A 20390-nucleotide genomic window follows, 5' to 3' on the forward strand; every position below is an offset into this window, starting at 1 on the left:
ACAACATTGAAGGCAGTCTGCCACCCACAGGACTCTGCTGACTTAATGTTGGCCTATTTTTAAATTGATATCAGCTACAGTCAACACATGACTGAACACCTAAAATGCCACACATCCACATACAGTGAATTCCCCCCTGGGCAATCGGGACTAAACATGACTAAACACTTTCATGGAGAGCTCTCGTCACAGTGGCTCCAGTGGCTTTGAGACAATTATCTCCAGTTGGTGGTTTCATTCATTTCTCTTTACTCTTTTTTTTTTACAGTAAAGATGGCGCAGTTGGAGCAGCCCAACAACAGCCGGCACACACACTGATATGCACCTCCAAAACCACATGACTGCAGCAAGAATCCTGAACCATAACGGTAGTCATGTCTTCACTAAACTATATTGTTCAGAGGTGTTTATTCAGCAGCAGTCACGACTCATTCAATGATTGTATTAATGATATAGGAATATTATAGGAATACTACTGGCAGCAGTGAATCTCTGTGATCCTCTCAAGTTGTCACTTGTCACCTTGATCATGAAGGTGATAGTACTGTACAGACAAGGTTGGGTAGTAATGGATTACAAGTAATTAGGATTATATAATCAGATATAATCAAAAATAAGTGACTGTAGTCAGTCCAGAATACACTTGAAAAAAAAGAAGCAAGTGAAGTTAGATTACAGTTTAAATCATGCAACTCTTTTCATGATAACCAATGCTATCAACTCATTGAAATTTTGTCTGACATATTTACAGTATATACACTCATCAGCAACTTTATCAGGTGAAGTGTGTACCTAATAAAGTGGCTGTGTGGTCTACTGCTTCAAGGTTGGACGTGTTGTTCGTCAGAGATGGTCATCTGCACCTTGGTTGTAACGAGTGGTTATTTGAGTTACTGTTGCCTTTCCATCATCTCTAACCAGTCTGGTCATTCACCTCTGACCTCTAGTATCAACGAAGCATTTTGGTCCAGAGAACTGCCGCTCACTGGATATTTCCTCTTTTTCAGACCATTTTCATCACCTTTCTTCCCGATTCTGATGCTTGCTTTGAACTTCAGCAGGTCGTCTTCGCCATGTCTACATACCTGAATGAATGAGTTGCTGCCATGTGATTGGGTGATTAGATATTTCCATTAAAAGTTGAACAGGTGTACCTAATAAAGTAGCCGGTAAGTTGTATATACATTACATTATTAATGACAACATTTGTCATGTAATACAACAACTACAGTATTCTGACCCAACCCTGTCTATAGAGTATGTAGGCTGAAATAAAGTATAGAATTGAGTATTTAAATATATATTAGAGAATATTATAGATCCAAGACAAAATTGACAGAAGGGTGTGAAAGTGGGATGTCAACCCATGTTACACCTTGCATCAAGATTTATGGAAATCGGGTTAAAACCACAAGAAAACATAACCTCTTTAACAACTGTCAAAGTGATACTATGGCGCCTGTTTCTGGTTATTATGGTTTATTATGATAATTTATCCAACAGCCCCTTCAACGCTTCAAAGCCTATTCATGAGGTAAACTTTCAACAGTCTTCACGAAATTATCCCTTTTATTTTGAAGGCAGTTAAACAGGAAGTTTTATTTTGGCAGGCTTGTTTATGTGTGTTTGACGCAGGTGAACTCGGTTTTTTTGGATCATTAGAAAGACGTCATCGTAGTAAAATGCGGATCTTGTCCAGTCCAGTCAGAGGAAGAAGTGTATCACCAGTAGCTGCGTCTGCACTTCCTGCTGGGAATTATCGATCACTCCAAATGAAGGTAAATTTCATTTTTTTTAATGAATGATTCACAGGGGAAACTAGCCTCACATGATTTAAGTCTCACTGCTGAGTAAAAAACGAATTTCGGTTTGAGTTCCGCATTTTTTCAGTGACACTGAGCCAACAAGTTAAAGAGTGACTTTTGATTTCCACATGGAAATTACACAATCATGATTCATGTAAGGTCAGACAAAGGCTAGAAAGTTTTTAAGCTGAAAAAAGTGAAGAACACATTTTGGACACTCTGTGAAACTTCAGTCAAAAGTTTGGACAAACATTCTCATTCAGTGATTTTTCTTTATTTTTATTGTATTTTCTACATTGTAGATTAATATCAGAATCACGATGGAACACATAAGGTATTATCTAGTAAACAAAAAAGTGTAAAAAAACAAAAAAAAAAAAAAACAAACTGAATATGTTTTAAATGTTAGATTATATCCTTTAAAATTTTGCTTTGATGGTCTCAAACACATTATGAAGGCAAGAAATTCCACAAATTAACTTTTGATAAGGCACACCTGTTAACTAATAAGCATTCCAGGTGATCATGAATCTGACTGAGAGAAAAACAGAAGTGAGCAACGCTGTCATCAAAACAAAAGGTGGTTACTTTGAAGAATCTTAAATTTAAAACATATTCTGGTTCCAGCCGTGTTAGTATTTTCCATTTAGTGTTTATTTAGTTTGAAGGGTTAATTTGATATACTTTTTTTTTTACTTTCTGTTTTTGGAAAGTAGTTTTGAGTTCAATTTGTGTAGTTTGTTAATTATTTCCTTGTACTAATAAATCATTATTTTGCTTATACTCTGTTAACCTGTTTTTTTCCATTTTACCCTGGGTTTATTTTAACATCAGAGGTTACTCTCTAGCCTTGGATCAACTGGGGACATAACATAACGTTTGTTTATTTACTACACAATTCCATATATCTTCTTTTAGAGTTTTGATGTCTTCAGTATTAATCTACAATTTTGAAAAAAAGAAGAAAGAAAAAACATTGAATGAGAAGTTGTGTCCAATCTTTTTACATGGTACTATATATATATATATATGTGTGTGTGTGTGTGTGTGTGTGTGTGTGTGTATAACTATGATGAAACATTTCTCGTGGTCTCTCTCTGGATGACAATGCCTCCATCCTTAGGGTATGGGGGTTAATGAATGGTTCAGTTAGTATGACAGTGATGTAAAGCATATGATCATCACAGTGTTATATCCAATATCAACCCGACTGAACATCTTTAGGAGAATTTGGACTGACAAAAATACCAAAACAGCAAATGAGGAAATGTCTTCTAGAGCAATGTTTTTTATACATTCTGGTGAAGCTGGAGCAGACCATAGAGGTGCTGTTTGCTAACAGGGGGTATGGAGTTGATCAAAAAACTAGCTTTACCACGCCGTTATTTCATGTAGGCTATTTATTTATTAAATTACCAGAAAACATGCTATATTGTGACATATATCGAGATATGAAATGACCTATATCAGGATAGAAGATTTTGGCCATATCCCCCTAACCCTAATGAATGCTTCATAAAATCCATGTGAAATCTTTAATATAAAAGTTAGCAGTGCTGACACATTGGCAAGCAGCAATGCCTGTAACACACACAGTAAATGGACAGCATTGCTGTTGATCTCCATTTTTTTAGTCTTCTGGTTCCTTCTGACACTCCTCATAAAACCATTTAAAACAAAGACGGAGCAACACTGTGGAACAACATGATAACAAAATAATCTCATTAAAACTAGCATAGCACAAAACTAGAGGCTGACTGTTTCCTCGTTGAGTCCATGCTAAAAAACTCTGTAGACTCTCACGTCTAGTGTGGTCACAAGGTTTTTATTTATAACAAATAAGTTTCACTTCCCTGTTTTCTAGAGCTACTTCCTTATGTTAACATTTTCCAAAGCACAAAGTGTTACATGCGCATACTTTCCACTCAGGGAGAAACAGGCTTGTCATACAGTCACTGTTGTTGGTAAGGCCTCATCTGGAGAATGGATTTCACTGTCACTTTTGGATTTGTTGCTGTGCTGCTCAGAAACTGGGCTGGATTTTCATGCTGAGAGTCTGATTTCTTGACAATAACAGGAGAAGGAGGAGGCTAAAGACTGCTGTCAGACACGATGAGGACTCCTGAATTGTTGGAGCAGCAATAGATGAGCTTAGAAGGGGGTAAGTAAATTAGTATTGATATACAAGACAGTGTAGTGTTTGATGTTGGAGTTTAAAATAGCCTCGCACATTCACACAGAGCCAGAAAAAAGGAAAACCAAGACCAGGGCATTAGGGTTTATTAATAGGCCTGATGAAAAGATGGATGAGTCTTGATTATATATACAAATAATTCAGGATCAAACTGCAAAAACTGCCATTTGTGTAAGACTTTGATGGACATATAATCTGTTAGAATTAAAGAAATTGTAATGTTTGGATATGGATTTATAACTTTTTTTTTTATTCCAACAACCTCATCTGCAGGGATGATCCTGACACTGAGTTTATGGCTGCATCCAAATATTCATAGTACATACAGTATGTAGTTTGTAAAGACAGCTGCAGTATGTACTCAAAGAAAATAAAAATAAAAAGTATGTAATTAAGAACTCAGCTTGCATGTACACGGTTGCTCATGAAATTAAAATGAATTATTGTTTTTGCCTCTTTCCATGAACTGATTGTGACAATGTGATTTATTCTTGACAGATAAAGTGTATATCTTTTCTTGTTTTTGACTCAATATGTTGACTTCCAAAGCCAATAAATAAATAAATAAAGGCTTTAGCATTGTCCATCCAGAATTGTATTTCCAGCAGTATGAATTAACAACATTAACTAGACCTGTAGGAAAACAAAAGTATGCACAAAGTAGTTTTGCACAATTAAATGAATAAATCAAATATTTAAAAAAAATCAACTAATTGAAATATATTTGGAAACCTTCTTTTTGGTTTCTTGTGTAAAAAAGCCCCAACCAAGTATTGAGTCATATAGATGGACATACTTTTCAGAGGCCACTACTACTACTACTTTTTAAAAGTGGTATTTTGTAATATTACATTTTTTTTGAGACACTGAATTTTAGGTCTTCATTAAATGTATATACATTAAATGTAGCCATAATCATTATAATTAGAAGAAATTAAATAAATTAAGAAATGAAATGTTTCATTATGTGTGTAACAGACCTATATATTGTGTTATTTCCACTTTTTGAATTGAATTGAATTGCTGACATAAATAAACTTTCTATGATATTCTAATTTATTGAGGTCTACCTGTAACTTCAGTGTTTCAAAAATCCTGGCTGTGGCCCTTTGTGTGAGCCACAGACTATAAAAGAAGTGGACGTAGCCTGCGGGTCTGAAAAGTGAAGCCAATTGCAAAAGTGCCTTAAACCTGCATTCTTTCTAATGACCACCAGGGGCGACTCCACTGGTTGCAAAAAGAAAGTCAGATTGTATAAAAGTCTATTTAAAAATTACCCTATTTCTCATTTGATTTATTTACTTGTTGTTTTGCCTATTACTGAGTGTTTATCAGATCAATTCAATTTTGTCTATTTTCTAGCTGCAGATCCCTGAACTGGTGTGATGGAGGAAGCGTACAATGAGCTGTACCAACAGTTTCTTCGCCTGAGGTCCCTTTGCCTGAAACAGGCGGCTCTGCTACAGGAACTCACAGCAGCTCTGCAGAAACAGCAAGGTCCACATGAAACCTGTTGCACTTCCAACACTTACCAACATGTCAGCCCTGCTTTACTGAACACATCTTAAACTTTCTGTCTGCAGCTGCCACTGCTGTGCCTAACGGAGAGTTGAGTGATATGACGTCCATCCCCGTCCAGTGTACCCAACAGATCGCTGCATGTCTCCATGAAAGACCTCAGCCACTAATGGCCACAGCCTGCAGCCCTTCACCACCGCAGGGCGGCAATCGCCTCTCTAGAAACGCAGGGACGTTTCCTGATCTCCTCGCTGAAGACATGTTTAAGCTCTGTGTGGATCAGAGAAAGGAAGACAGGACGTTGGAGCAAGTGATTGCACCCCTGCTAAGTGTTGACGTCACAAGGTGTCAGGGAGCCTCTTCTAATGTCTCAAATCATCCGGGTCGAGCAGGTCATCGTCATGGAAACTACACAATGCAAACAGTGGACGTAGGTGTCTTTACTGAGCCATGGTTTCTTGAATCTGTCAGTTTTACAATGTTCTTCCTCACAAAACTCCATGTCTTGTCCTCTGTCTGTGTCAGATGCCTACCACACACAATCCATCCCCGTCTGGAGACCTCCTGAGTCCGCCTGGAGGCGTGCTGATGTCAGACGTGGCGCTGCAGTCTCATGTCTGTGAGTTCTGCGAGGCGGTTTTTCCCGGAGACACAACCACCAGAGGAGATTTCTTAAGACATCTTTACACCCACGTCACTTAAACTGATGTGTGTTTCCCTCCTGACATACGAGTTATGTATTCATATGATGTGATGGAGCTGCTGTAACTCAGTTAACCTGATCTCTGGAAACAGTGTTGAAATGGACATGCTCTTCATGTGGTTAGCTGTTTGTCTTTGGATGAACGGTGCAGATGCTGATGCTGGCTTAATTGTCCGAGATGTAAGATGAAGGAGGGGAAACTTGCTATGGTTCAGTTATATGTCAAAGTATTGAGATATTGTTTTTATAAAGGCTCAAACTACAAAATCTCAATTCTGTCTATAGGACCGTGGTTTTACTTGTCCAGGTTTTGATATATCCATCCACAGACGTTGTTGTATCAGCTTGTATAGGAACTATTTCTTCTGTAGAAAGTAGTTTTAACCTAAACTCCAGACCAGGAAAGTTACAAGAAAACTATCTGCGTGGTCAGATGCCAATATAATATTTTTTCCCCCTTGAGCTCATTGTTTAAGCTACTTTATATATGTGGCTCACAGAGAGAAAGTCTATATTAGCATTAATTATTGTCAGTCTCTAATCCACTACATATTAGACAAAATCTTATAACTTATCTGTCATTTAAAAACATTCTTACTTCATGTACACTGACTATGATCCTCCACTGATGCTTTAATGTAGCACGTGATTGCACCAGAAAATGCAAACTTTGGTGAAAATACTTTTTTGCTAAATTATGATGTCGCTCTATAATAGAATATTACCAAATATTACATGTTTTTGAAATAAAAATACTAGAGCTCCTCTGGATGGCTTGTAACTAAAAGTTACATGTAGAGAATGAAATCATTGAAATAAATGGGCCCTTTACAAAATGACCAGCAGCTCCCCAGAAGAGAGGGGAATAGTTTATTTGTGTGAGCCCATTGCAAGTTTTAAGAGTTTTAAAAGCTGTTGTTGAAAATGATAGAATTCTGTTCTAAATCAGGTCAAAGAATTGAATCAGGTCTGTGACGTAACAGGTATCAAACAGGCGTCAACCTCCGTGTCTGAGCAGGGAGGCAAACCAGGAAGTGTCTTAAGCTGCATTCTACTGAAAATTCCAGCAGGGGGCACTACGTTTGGCTGCAAAAAAATCTGTCCATTCATTTCGATACAAAATGAGAAAACTTTTCACTTGATTTATTACCTCAGAATTTTTTTTTAGGACAACACTAAATTCTCATTTGCTAGTAAAATTTGTTGTTAATAGTTCAAAAAAGGGCCTCATTTAGAAGAAAATAGAAGAAAAAGAATCATATGATTTGGGGCGTGGTTACCTTTGATTGACAGGTGGCTAACAAGGCGAGCCGTCGTCAGGAGAGAAGCAGAACAATGCGTATCCACGGCACTGTGTCAGTAAAGTTAAATATAACGTCATATACATATAAACGGGTTTACAGACTTTGTCTCATAACTTTGACCCTTTCACACTGTATGTTCACTTAATGACAGTTTATTTGAACATTTTGTTCAGGAAAAAATGTCTTGTACAGCATTTGGTTGTACTAATAGACACTCCAAGGAGTCGCTGTTCATTTTTCTTAGGTAAGTAACATACATTTTGTTTTTTGCTAGCCAATATTAACATCCCAGTTAATGCTCTAATTAATGCTAACATGAATTAGCAGCGGCTTCGCTCAGTCAGGTTGAGGTGTAGAGAGGTGTGTAGTCAGTGTCGTCAGATCCCTCTCACTCCTCCACAGTCCAAATATGGTCTGCTCCCTGTATTGGAAACAAGATGGCGACGCAAGATGGCGACGAGTGTAACGCTGAACTCGATGCTTCCAACGGGCAGTCCACATACCAATGGGTGACGTCACGGTCACTACGTCCATTATTTATGTACAGTATATGGTATCAAATTAGGGGTTATTGACAGGGAAAAAAAGGTGGAGAACGACTGATGTAACTTCTACCTTTCAATCTGAAACTCTGTGTATGATGTGATTGTTCCTGGACAAACAGAAACAAAAGTCCAACACTGACAGAAAAGTTTCTTCTCTTTTATTATGTGGCAAAAACAAATGAATAAGAAGACTACTTATCTGTGAGGTTTGTTTCTATGTATCTTGCCTTTGCAGCAGTTCAAGCTTCTACTTTCCAGTATATTGTTCTTGGACAAAAATGTTGTCTAGTTAAGTGTGTTATTGATGAGTTAATGAGATGAGCGCAGTGAGACACAATGTAGTGTTTATGATCTTCAGTACCGGTTTGCTGTTATGAAATGGTTGAGATGATGTCAGTATTCACTTACCACTGAATATTACACCTTTATGTAACTGTAACTTTGTTTGCCTAGGTTTTAGATCCAAATGTAAACATTTTTATTACTATTTAATGTCTGTTCATTACAAGGAAAATCTTCTAAGCTATATCCAAAAATGTATACTTTATATAAATATTCACATCACGGCTTTATGGCTCTTGGCTGATCATTTTACTGTGACCAAAATGTACTGTTTAATGTGATAGGCTGGGATCGAAAAAATATTTAAAATAAATAATGAATGAATTAATTATTATTATGAAATCTTTTTGAAATATCCCCAAAATTTTTGAATAATGTGAAATGTGAACACTCATCCGCATCAACCTGACATTTAAACATTATTTGAGTGCAGATGATGAGACTTCCTTCCGGTCCCTTTTTTAAATGTTTGCTGTTAAACTGATCAGCTGTCTGCTGCTCAGAGGAAAGAGCAGGGGACAAGAATAGACTCAAAGATTTAACTCCCCAATTATTGGTGCTGACAGCTGATTGATGGGACGGCTCCCTTCATCTACTGCCAGACTGACTGTTGCTCTAATAATCACAGTGAAGAAAAACAACTTGGATGTATTCGCTCTGTAATCAAAAAGGTGATGGCAACTTTCTGAATAAATAACACCTTTAATATATGAAACAATGATGCAGCAAGTTAAACTGAATAACAAGACTTATGAAGAGTCTCCAGTGTAGCCTGTTAGCATGTTGGTATTTAACAGTTATGATGTTCACCATCTCAATTTAGCGTGTAAATTGAGATGGTGAAGTGTTAGCACTGATGGAATGTAACTAAGTACATTTACTCAAGTACTGTACTTAAGTACAATTTTGAGGTACTTGTACTTTACTTGAGTGTTTCCATTTTATGTAACTTTATATTCTCCTTCACTACATTTTAGAGGCAAATATTGTACTTCTTATTCCACTTTATTTAGCTGACACCTTGAGTTACTCTTCATGTCAAGATTTAACATAAAAAATATGATCAATTTAAAATGATTACACATTTTCATTAATTAAACCACATTCAAATTAGCCCTACCTTGACAACAGTAAAATGCTGCTGACATAAATGCATCAGAAATAATAATCCAGTAATATATTTAGAATATATAATACAATCTGAATGGGTCCATTCTGCATTACAAATTATTTTACTTTTGATACTTTAAGTACATTTTGATGCTGATAATTTTGCTTAAGTGAGTTTTGAATGCAGGACTTTCACTTGAAGTGGAATAATTTTACAGTGTTGTATTAGTAATTTTAATGAAGTAAATGACCTGAATATTTTTCCCACCACTGCATGTTAGCATGCTAACTACATAATTAAACACAAAGTTAAGCAGAGGCTCAACTGAATGCCATTAGCTTTGCAGGTATTTGGTCATAAACCAAAGGATTGAATGGTGGCGCTAGATTAAAAGTGAGGGGATCCAATTTTTCACAAATCATCCTCTGGAGACCACGAATGCCTGTACTTCTTTTAACAACAATCCATCCTACAGTTATCAAGCAAAAATATCAACCTCATGGTGGTGCTAGAGGGAAAGTCAGTGGATCAGAGCAGTCAGTAGCATTTATTTTGTAAGGAACATGAATAGCTTTTTTTTAAAATCATGCCAATCCTTCAAATGATCGCAGAAAAATTTCATTCTGGACCAAAGTGGCGGATCAATAGACACCTCCAGAGACAATAACAAAGCTTTGTTATAAATGGACTGCACTTGTACAGCACCTTTCTAGTCTTTGCGACCACTCACAGCGCTTTAACACTACAGACAGTGCTCATTCACCTGGTCACACACACGTCCATACACTGGTGGCCGAGGCTACCTTACATGGTGCCACCTGCCACCATCAGGAATTCACTCATATCTTCAGTATCTTCCCCAATGATACTTCAACATGTAGACCGCCATGGTCAGGGATCAAACCAACATGCAACCGCTCTACCATCTGAGCCAAAGAAACCTCCAACAGGAACATTTACAGTATGTAAAAAAAACCTCTGCTATAATAATAATTAGGAAAAAATTGGGGTCTGGATGTCCATCGCCTCTTTCTTACTCATTGAGAAATGCTGGATATGGCCTTGTGGCCTGCCCACCACTGCTGCTTGTGTTAGGTTGACCAGTGACAGAGCAGTGCAATTCAAGATGGTTAACATTAAAGGAAACATTAGGCGTGTTTCCACTGAGTACATTTTGAGAACTCTTTGGAAAGTGGCTGAGTGTTTTGGCTACACTCCTTAGTTAGTTCCCCTCAGGCTCTGTTCCCATACAGGTACTTTTGTAGCGGCTAACCTACCGAGTCCTAATGTGACAACAGACCGACGCGGCAAGCAGTGTTACAGTGCAACTATTCACACCCCTCTTGTGACTCGTTTTCAATAAAGCGACTAGCAACAAGTCTAGCGACTTTTTCTGGTGTTATTGGAGACTTTTGGAGACACGTTCCTACTCTTCTTAACGAGTAGCAGGCGCTGTCCCAAAGCGCTCACAAGCGGCCCAGTCCTCCCGCAGCAGTCTTTCCCAGCTGCAGTCAGCAGATCAGGAGCTGTTAACCCCTCAGTGTCCAGTTTGCACCAGTGTGCAAATGAATCACGCATGCGCAAAATTGCTGTCTCAAACTTATCTAATCAGCGTCGACTAATTAGTAGCGGCTCAGAAAAGTACCTACCCGAGGCAAGTACTTTCTGAGCGCTAACCGGTGAAGTTGGGCGGATCTTGAGCGGAACCTCTCTCCCAAGCCACACCCATAGCGGCTCACTAAAGGGAGAAGTACCTAATGGAAACGTGCCTTTTGATGTGGAGCAAGGGGAGCTGGGGGTGCAAGCTGATGGGTTTTGGATGAGGGGTTGAGTAGATTTTTTAGAAAAAGATGGAGCGTCGCCTTATCTCTTGCTTCATCCTGCTCTGCTGCAATATTGCTTCGGTATGGCTCACACAAAGCACGCCAGAGCCCAGCCTAGAACCGTAGACTGTATAAAGACTTCTGTGTTTTGTGTATACACGTCATGAAGAGTTTTGTGTTACTGTGATGTGTTACTATTGTGGTTTTTAAATGGTACAACAGAATCAGAGGTTTTCTCATGTTCATATTGTGTCTTTATCTTCTCTGTCTGAAAACTGAGTGAGGGAGGGGGAGAGTGTGCGTTTATGTGTGTGAGCGCTGATGACATCGCTGGTACAGGTGAGTCATGCCGGCATCGAGGCTCAGTGCAGAGCGTCAGTGCAAGAAACAAGACGACAGCAGAGGTGTTGCTGGCCGTGTGACGCAGCTCCCGCAGCCTCTTCCACACATCAGAACTGCCAAGAAAAAAATGATTCTTCGAGGAAAACAATGCAACACACTTTAAGCAATAAAATAACATTTATTGAGATGTAACAAAATAAATAATCTGTTTTGCAACATAATAAACTGAGGAGGTTACTAATGTTCAAGAGACAGGCAGGTGTAACCGATGCACAGCAAGCTACCTCACTGACAGAATCTGTGATTAAGTATACAAAAGCCCTACAGTCATTATCAACACGAGCCTTGTCGTTATAAGAAGTCTGAATAAATTTCAATAATTTCAAACAGCCAAAAAGGCTGACTGCACTTATAGGAGCTGCTGTATAAAGCACCATGAGGTTTCTTTTTGTAAACCTCTGCATGTGTTTTTCTTCTTCTAAAGCCCAGAAAACAAAGAAAGATTAGTCACCCTAATTTACTAAGTCTCAAAGGACAAAAGCGGGAAAATTACATAATAGTTAAAATCTAAGACTACAGAAATCACCCAAAGAATCTACACTGATCATCACGTTTTCTAAAAATACTGTGGTAAATGTTGTTTTTTAAATCCTCAGAGTCTTGCAATGTAGTTTTGAATGCAGTCTCCTGACAGGCTGTACACTGGCACCTATAGGGAACAACACTAAAGTAAAGATGAGAGGGAGGAGCGGCTGACGACAGCGAGCATCCTCCCCGCCGAAGGGGCCCTGCAGTGGACCCTGAAACCTGCTGTGTGTAGAGAGGCAACTGAAAAATAAAAGAAAAAAAGCATCACTGTTCTTATCTCATGCCACCCAGTTTGAAAACAAGTGTTGAGTCTGAGTAGATTTTCCACATAATAAAATAAAATGAAAAGCCTGAAGTATCATCTGTTACAAAACACCATATCAGCTGCTTGTGCAAAATATCAAAAATGTGACGGAGAGGAGGATGAAGGCCTGCGGCTTTATACGTATCTCATAAACCTCAGCATGACTGTTCAGATCTCAAGGGCGATCACTTGATGCAGCAAAGGACAAAAGGCCTCTGAACCTGATATTGGCATTTGTGTGAACACTCAGGGGAACATGTGCCACACACCCTTCCTTATCTTTTACTTATCCTTCTATGTGGGCTTTGTTTATCATCTCAGGAAACAAATGGATATGCTGTTGTTTTTTTCCAGAGGGCGAGGAGCTGCTGAGGATGTTATTTTTTAGATTTTAACTTGTCTTCCTACGAAAGCAAATTTCCTTTACATAACTAACTTGTTACTGGAGGAAGTTCAGACAATTTCCGAAGTTGCAGTGCCCCCTGCTGTGTCAAGCGCAATTTATTTAAAGCAGGTGGCACTGTCAACACACTGCACTTCTCACAATAAACTGACTAATTTGTCCGGATAAAATTTGGACTTTCTTCGACTATTAGAAGAACATGTAGTCCATGATTTTAAAAAAGTGTCTCCCCTACTTTTTTTTTTTTTTTTTTACTGAATATGAAGTAAAAACAGAACATTTTTGATCCACGCTTTCAGAAGTCACTGCAGGTTTATGATCAGTTGCTGGTAAATTCGGACAATTACTGTATTGATTTTTTTAGTCTTCTCCTCCTCAGATGTCAGTCTCAGTAGCAGCCTGTGCAGCAGACTCTGGGTGGTGTAAAGCGGCAGGCCTGAGGACAAGTTCCCTGACAAAAGCTTTTCATTTCCCCCGGTGATTAGAGTCGTCTTTGGTGATGCACGGGCTGCTGCTCCTGCACGCTGTTATCGAGCTCCGCCTCTCCACTTTGATGTCATGGTCTGTGGAGAGAGGTAAAGTTTAACATGAGACCCGAAATTCAGGGGTGCCTTAAAGAGCAAATACGAGTTAAAATAAATGGTTAAATGTATATAAAGTGCACTAACAGCATTTAACAGCAAGTGGTGTTTAAGTCATGGATAGATCTAATTAGTGAGCTGTGTCAGTTAAAGAAAAAGAATATACTTTATGGGTATTTTGCATGAAATCAAACACTTTTGATTCACTGTTTAATGCGTTGAATGCAGGATGAACAGCACAGTTTTACAACAACCAGACACCCAGTTTCTTATAATACTAACAAGGATAAATATAAGTTATAAGAGTCACAGTAATTAAGATGCAACCAGTGTTTTGAGACCTTTGAATAATAGTTTGGGGAATTCAGCGAGAAACTCTCCCACGTGCAGTGAAGTCATCATGGTTGATATGACCAACACAAGCTGCTGAATAACAAAAAAAAAAAAAAAAAAAAATCTCCAGTCTTACAAGTTTAATTCGTTTTCAGCTGGTGATGCAGTCAACAGATCAAGTAAATAAATCAAGCAAAAGTTGATTTTCATCATGTATTCATATGAAATAAAAATCACATTTGTGCATTTATTAGCTTGCAAGAAAATATGTACAAGGCATTGTGTTTACCAATTAGTGAATATTTGTTTATTTATTTGCTCATTAACAAAACCCTCTTGTTCATGTGATTTAACATAGTATATCTTATAAAGAATGTCATTTGTTATAACACAGAAATCTAATAGCATATATTCAATAACATATTCAGTGGAAAATACATGTATGTCACAATAATGCAAGAGAAATCCTGACGGTGTGATGGAAGATGGCAGAAGACAGTGACGCTGACAGGAAGTGACAGAAAGTTCTGATTAATGAGACAGACAGACGAAGGAAACTTGGATGAGTGAGAGAGAGACAAAGAAACCGAGATAAAGTAAGGGAGATCGACGTCAGAGATGAAACATATGTCATTTTTTTTTGTTATTTCCGCAGTCCTTTTGGTAGAGGGAGAAGATGTATAAAAAAGACTGTGCCATTTCCCTGCCCACAGGTTTTATTTTTGTACACTGTCGCTTGGTGAGTCAATGCAACGCCCCTCCAATTACCTCCCACTCCTTCGCCCCCACGCCCCATCCATCCCGCCCTTCAGCCCACGCACCTAACACACTCTGACGTCAGTCACTGCCGAGAGGGGGGGTCCGATTCTGCCGCCTACAGAGTACTTCCTATCCCCCCTCCTCCCTCCCTCCCTCCCTCCCCGCCCCCTCAAGTCTTTGCTGGCTTCCTTCTCCTTGCTTCATCTCATCGACTGGCTATCACAGCTCAGAACGACTAACTTGCCCAGATCACTTGCTTTCTCTCTCTCTCTCTCTCTTGTAAGAAGCTGTGATGCATCAGAGAAACGCTACAGTAACAGGGTATTAAAGAAGTGCTATAACAGTGTAACACCCTCTCTCTCTCCCCTCCTTCTCTCACTCTTTTCCTCTCTATATTTCGCTCTACACCTCCTTCTGTTTCCCCTTCTAACTTCTATCCTCTCTAATTTACAGTCTGGTGAAGTTCAGCTGTGTGTGGTGGGAGGCGTCACCTCAGAGAGATTGTGACTCACTACAGTTCAAGCTACTAGAGCTATAAAATATTCATTGTTAGCAAAGGTTAGGGAGTCTCTGTCTGTCATTTTCAATTCAACCCCAACATCAACTTGATCTCTTTTAATTACCCCGTCAAATTCCAACTTCAGGAAATAGTTTGATATTTTGGGAAATGTTTTTTACTTGCTTTCTTGCAGAAAGTTAGATGAGAAGATTGATACCACTCTGGCCGCTTATTATGAAGCTACAGCCAGCAACTAGTTAGCTTAGCCTAGCATTAAGGCAGAAGAAAAGTAGCTAGCTAGACATTGGTTTTGGTATAGCATTAGAGGTGATGGTAGGCAAATTTTGTGACCTTTGCACAGAACCTGGCTAGCTGTTCTCCTCCATTTCCACTCTTTATGCTAAGCTAACTTCTTAATTATCCCACAATGTTTGTTCATTAAATATGAAGCTAATGTCCGCAGTCAGTTAGCTTAGCTTAGCATAAAGACTAAAAACGGGGGTAAGAGCTAGCAAGGATGTGTACAAAGATATCACTTTATTTATTTTATATTAATTAATCCCCCCCCCCCCCCCCCCCCCAAAAAAAAGGTATAAAACTTCTTCCAGGCTAGAAATAGTAATGTGTAGTTTAGTTAGCACATAAACCCAAGTGAATTGGCAATTCATTTTTTTACAATTCATTTTTTGCACACATTAAACAAACAACAGCATGTTTGTTGGTGAGTTTTGGAGGCGCTGATTGGTGGATTTTGTTTTGGACAGAATCTTACTCACGGTTTCTCCATTTCCAGTCTTTGTGCCATGCTAAGCTAACCAGCTGCTAGCTGTAGCCTCATGTTCACTGTTTAAATATAAAAAAATCAATCTTCTTATCTGTCAGAAAAGTAAAGCATCTTATTTTTCAAACAACCCTGTTTTCCAAAAACTATATTCCCATACAACAAAATTGCATCTTAATTATGTTTCAAGGGAAACTTATTTTCTCCCAGATTACAGGTACAGTTTTAAACATGTGATTAACGTTGTGAAATGGTCAGAGTTTAGGATACCAAACTACGTGGTTACGTTTTTGTACATGGTTTGGGTAACAATCTTTGCATTTGTTAAATAAGCAAGTCAACATTGACTTAAAAGTTCAGTGTTTCTTTAACTCATTCATCCATCCCGACCTCCTCCCTATGCAGACTTTGATAAGAAAAGTTTTTGTGATACGCCAAAAACCAACAAAATCTGAGAGAAATATGTTTCCCACAAAACACAATTGACAATGCAGTGTAGTTGCATGTGAACATACTTTTTAGGAGGCGAGGCTGTTCCCAAAATGTCAAACCTTTACATGAACAAAGTTGGACAAATATTGCAAAATAGACTTTTATTCTGTGTCCATTATCAAGCACATGATATTTTTAAGTCATTATTTGAAAAGTCACCTGTAGAGTGAGTTCGTTCTGACCCCAGGCTGATCTTGCCAGCCCGATCATGTGACACCATCCGAGCCAATCGCAGCCCTTCGTCCATTAGCGTTTGCTGTATGAGATGGCGACTCCAGCTGGCGGGGTTGGACGTGTCGGTGTGGGGACGAGGGGACGGAGACTGGTTGCACTGTGAGCCGATGTCTAACAGGACAGACAGATTTGGGTGTAAATGCTGTCTTCAAATGCTTAATTCTGATAGAAACAGCAGGAAGAATGATCAACTGAAGAACATTTTACAGCCAAAGACAAATAAAACAAACATATTTTTATGACATAAACCAGAAGTCTTTACCATGTGACACGCTGTCAAGGCTTTCTGCAGATAAGCTGTCATCATCTGCCCTCTGGGTCAAGCCCTCTGAACCCTCCACTCCGAGTAGAGATGACACACTCTCAGGTACGATTACCTAAAACACATCACTGTCACTTCATGCAAATGACCTAACTTAAATGACCTGAACTCTGGCCAAGTTTACACACAAGGTCGTGTGTTAGAATGACACACACTCTTCTGTCAGAGGTCAGTGCTGCTCTGAAGACTCACCTCGTGTCTCGCTCTCTTCACAGACAGCACGCTGTTCTCATCTGCATTTGTCCTGCAGGAGGAAAACAGGAGAGCAGACTGAACATTAAAGTTGGTTCTTGACCTCAGGAACAAGTCATTTGACAAACAAAAATCCTGACTAGAGGTCTTTTTTTTGCAGAGCTTTTAAATGCATGGTCTACCTCAGCAGATGGTGGTTTAAGGCTCAAAGAAAAAGCAATAAATGGACCTTGATTTACTTTTATCTAATTTGTGAAATAATGTGACACACAAATATAATTGAACTTTTCCAACAAAGTATGTATTCATTCAGAATGATCTGTATGCAAATATATATTTTGTATTTTGTAAATATTTGAATGCCATGTGATAATAAGCATGAGGGAAACTTGTCTTAGCATTAATGTAATCGTTTGACTTGGAAATATATATACATATATGTATATATATATATATATATATATGTACTAACTGTTAAGACACTGTTAAATATGGAATTTTGAAACATTAATTCAATCTAATATGATAATTTCACAATTGCTTTGTTGCAACTTTCTGCAATGACTATAATAAGAAGGGAAACTGAGTTTATGAAAATGTTTTGTGTAAGTAAACAAACACAGAGGGGTTTCATGTATTCCTGTGTGGCTCCAAAGTTAGCTCATTATATTAACACTACAGAGGTTAGAGTTTAATTCCCACAGTGATCTGAGCCAGGTTCAATGAAAAAATGAATGCACTTGAGGGAAGATGACTCATAAGTGGGGTTTTTTCAGCTATGATAGCGATGATATTATTTCTTTCAGACATGTCTTATTATAACATGATTCTCCTGTACCTTGAATGTATTTTAAGAATTGTGATGTTGCTATCGAGGTTTCAGACCTAAATTTATAAAATATATTCCTGATTCTCTAACAGATGTTTTTCTCGAGGTAGAGGACCAATCAAGACACAGCAGGTGTGAGGTGTTTTGCTCGCTCTCCTCTATAGGCAGTGTTCTTACCTTGCGTGCTTTAGCGTGGAGGTGTAGGCACATTTTCTCGCCACCTGCCGAGCCAGAGAGAAGAGCTCCACCCGTCTCAGCAACAGGGCATTGTCGCGCATGCAGAACTGGGCTGCAGCTTCATTGATGATCAACTGAGGAGGAAAAGCACTGAGTGAAGGAGGGACGGACACTGTGAAAATAACGTGCAGACAGTACAGAAATTACAGCTGGCTTTCCTTCATCAACAGATGGTTGTAAGTGTGATGCTGATCTTTGTTCTTGTCTTTTACCTCGTGATGTGTGAGCTGCTTCCCCTCTCTCCTCTTGGAGTCAAAGCGTCCGTAAATGAGACTGTACTTCCGGATCTCTTCCTCTTTGTTCACATCCTGGGTCCCCATCTTGAAGATGTGTCCCACAGTCTTTGCCATCTTCTTGTTCATCCTAAGCAGAGTTTTCACCTCTGCAGGATCTGACCTGGGCAGGGTCCTGAGGAGCCTCTCCACGCTCTCCACCACCGCCCTCGCCGTCTCCCCGTCCAGCTGTCCTCCGGGCCAGGCTGACAGGGCCGTTGGGGCGAAAGAAGCGGAGGGGCTGGGAGACGTGGAGGGACCTGGAGGACATGTTGACAGCAGAGGCGGGCTGGGCGGCTCCTCCTCTATCCCAGATGCGGATGCCAAAGTGCAGTTCCCATCAGGCTCCGGGCTGAGCCAGTGTGGGTCCATGGGGGACAGTTTTTCCCTGTAGTGTGTGTCTGGCGGCTGTGGCGAGGCCTGGGAGCAGGGGCTTCTTGGACTCCCACTGTGCATTGGAGTAAGACACGCCCGATCTTCCCTTTCACACGGTGACCCCGGCTGCCCGTTGCTCACAGACTTCCTGGGCCCTGATCCGCCGCTGCCCGTCCCATCCACTTTGAACAACGGGATGCCCCCGAGAGGAACGTTGGAGACGGGCTGGCTGAAGAGGGCAGGGTTCGCCGCCCAGTCTCGGAGGGCCTTCTGGAGCCTACGCACATGCAGTGGCTTGGTGGCCATGCCAACTAGTGCCATGATCTCCAGGAACTCCTCCTCTGCCGCCTCACAGAGCTGCTGCACATCGTCACCGCCCTGCTGGATGAAGGTTTCATAATAGGCCAGCAGGTTGGCCCTCTGCAGCACCCGATAGAGCTGCAACTCCCCAAGTGTGCGTGGCAGAGACATTGCACACAGCTCTGGAAAGTTTAGGCAGGAGAAAAGAAACACATGAACCAGCAGGTGGAGAAATCCTGCACAAGTTTTTGATTTAGATAAAGATTTTGCCACCTGGACTGGACCTAGTTACAAACTATTTTGTCTGGGTGAAGTATTCATACACATAGATGAAAAAAGGAAGTTTTTGCATGCTTTGGAGCAGAAAGGTTTCCTTCACGTGCACACTATTTTCAACATTTTCAACATGTTTTTTAATTATTTTATTGAAGCTTGTATGACTAACAGCTGAGGACACATGAAGCTCTCTTACCTTCTTCAGGTCAGTAGACAGATGTGCACAGAGGACAAGGTGAGGGTGATGTGTCTCTCCAAACCACAGATATCACAGGTCAGTACTCCCGGAGTGAAACTGATAAAGAAATAAAAACTAATTTCGATTATCGACGAGACAAAAGCACGTTACATTTAGATTACACTAAAGTAGAAACACTTGGCTAATTGGCTCTGACAAAACCATCGACTGGAGACAAGTATTCCTGAGCCAGATGTTCGCAGAAAACACCGTGCTCTAACACACATCGCAGTTGTTATCCTATTCGTTTCTTACCCTGTTACCTTTTGCCGAACGCTTCCCCGGCTCAGATTGGCGTAGTAAATCCCCTTTGCGTATCGTACTTCGTCTGAAATCACTGGCAGAAATCCTCCTCCGGCGCAGCGTATTGGTTGCTGGCTGCCCTGTCTGTGTGGGCTGGAGAATGACGGGGGCGGACTGCAGCACGCCATCTGACCGAAAAAGAGCCTTCCTCTCCCGGTAGAGAGGCGGCTTTCAAATTGGAGATGTGGGTGGTGGTGGTGGGGGCTTGAAATTAACCCTCTGCGTCTTCAAGACTTGCCTTTTATGCAGAAGCTGTGGGGGGTTCCCAGAGTTTTGCCATGTGAAAGACCCCCTAAACAAACAGTCAGCACTACCAAGACCTTAGACTTAAATAGAGAACAATAAACAGATGTGACAGATGTGGGTTTCACTGAGCAGTGATCTG

At 39.9% G+C, this 20390-nt stretch overlaps 2 protein-coding genes across 3 annotated transcripts; one reads left to right on the forward strand and one right to left on the reverse strand.

Annotated features, from left to right (window-relative positions):
- The first annotated feature begins 1646 nt into the window (after positions 1-1646).
- Positions 1647-7776, forward strand: zgc:113184 (uncharacterized protein LOC553745 homolog). The gene is made up of 5 exons (XM_059327817.1): positions 1647-1778; positions 3883-3966; positions 5362-5496; positions 5583-5947; positions 6043-7776. The coding sequence occupies exons 3-5, from the start codon at positions 5385-5387 to the stop codon at positions 6217-6219; spliced, it is 654 nt and encodes a 217-aa protein (XP_059183800.1). The 5' UTR covers positions 1647-1778; positions 3883-3966; positions 5362-5384; the 3' UTR covers positions 6220-7776.
- A 5424-nt stretch (positions 7777-13200) lies between these two features.
- nab2 (NGFI-A binding protein 2 (EGR1 binding protein 2)) lies at positions 13201-20151 on the reverse strand. Of its 2 annotated transcripts, none has more exons than XM_059328350.1 (8): positions 19966-20151; positions 19661-19759; positions 18454-19370; positions 18182-18315; positions 17176-17227; positions 16924-17038; positions 16587-16772; positions 13201-13545 (listed from the first exon to the last, which is right to left on the reverse strand). In XM_059328350.1, the coding sequence occupies exons 3-8, from the start codon at positions 19357-19359 to the stop codon at positions 13448-13450; spliced, it is 1491 nt and encodes a 496-aa protein (XP_059184333.1). In that variant the 5' UTR covers positions 19360-19370; positions 19661-19759; positions 19966-20151; the 3' UTR covers positions 13201-13447. The 2 variants fall into 2 exon arrangements, with proteins under 2 accessions (XP_059184333.1, XP_059184332.1); XM_059328349.1 differs by having other exon boundaries at positions 19958-20151.
- Between the last annotated feature and the right edge of the window lie 239 nt (positions 20152-20390).

The sequence above is a fragment of the Centropristis striata genome, chromosome 3 (assembly GCF_030273125.1).
Source record: "Centropristis striata isolate RG_2023a ecotype Rhode Island chromosome 3, C.striata_1.0, whole genome shotgun sequence".
NCBI classification, from domain to species: domain Eukaryota; kingdom Metazoa; phylum Chordata; class Actinopteri; order Perciformes; family Serranidae; genus Centropristis; species Centropristis striata.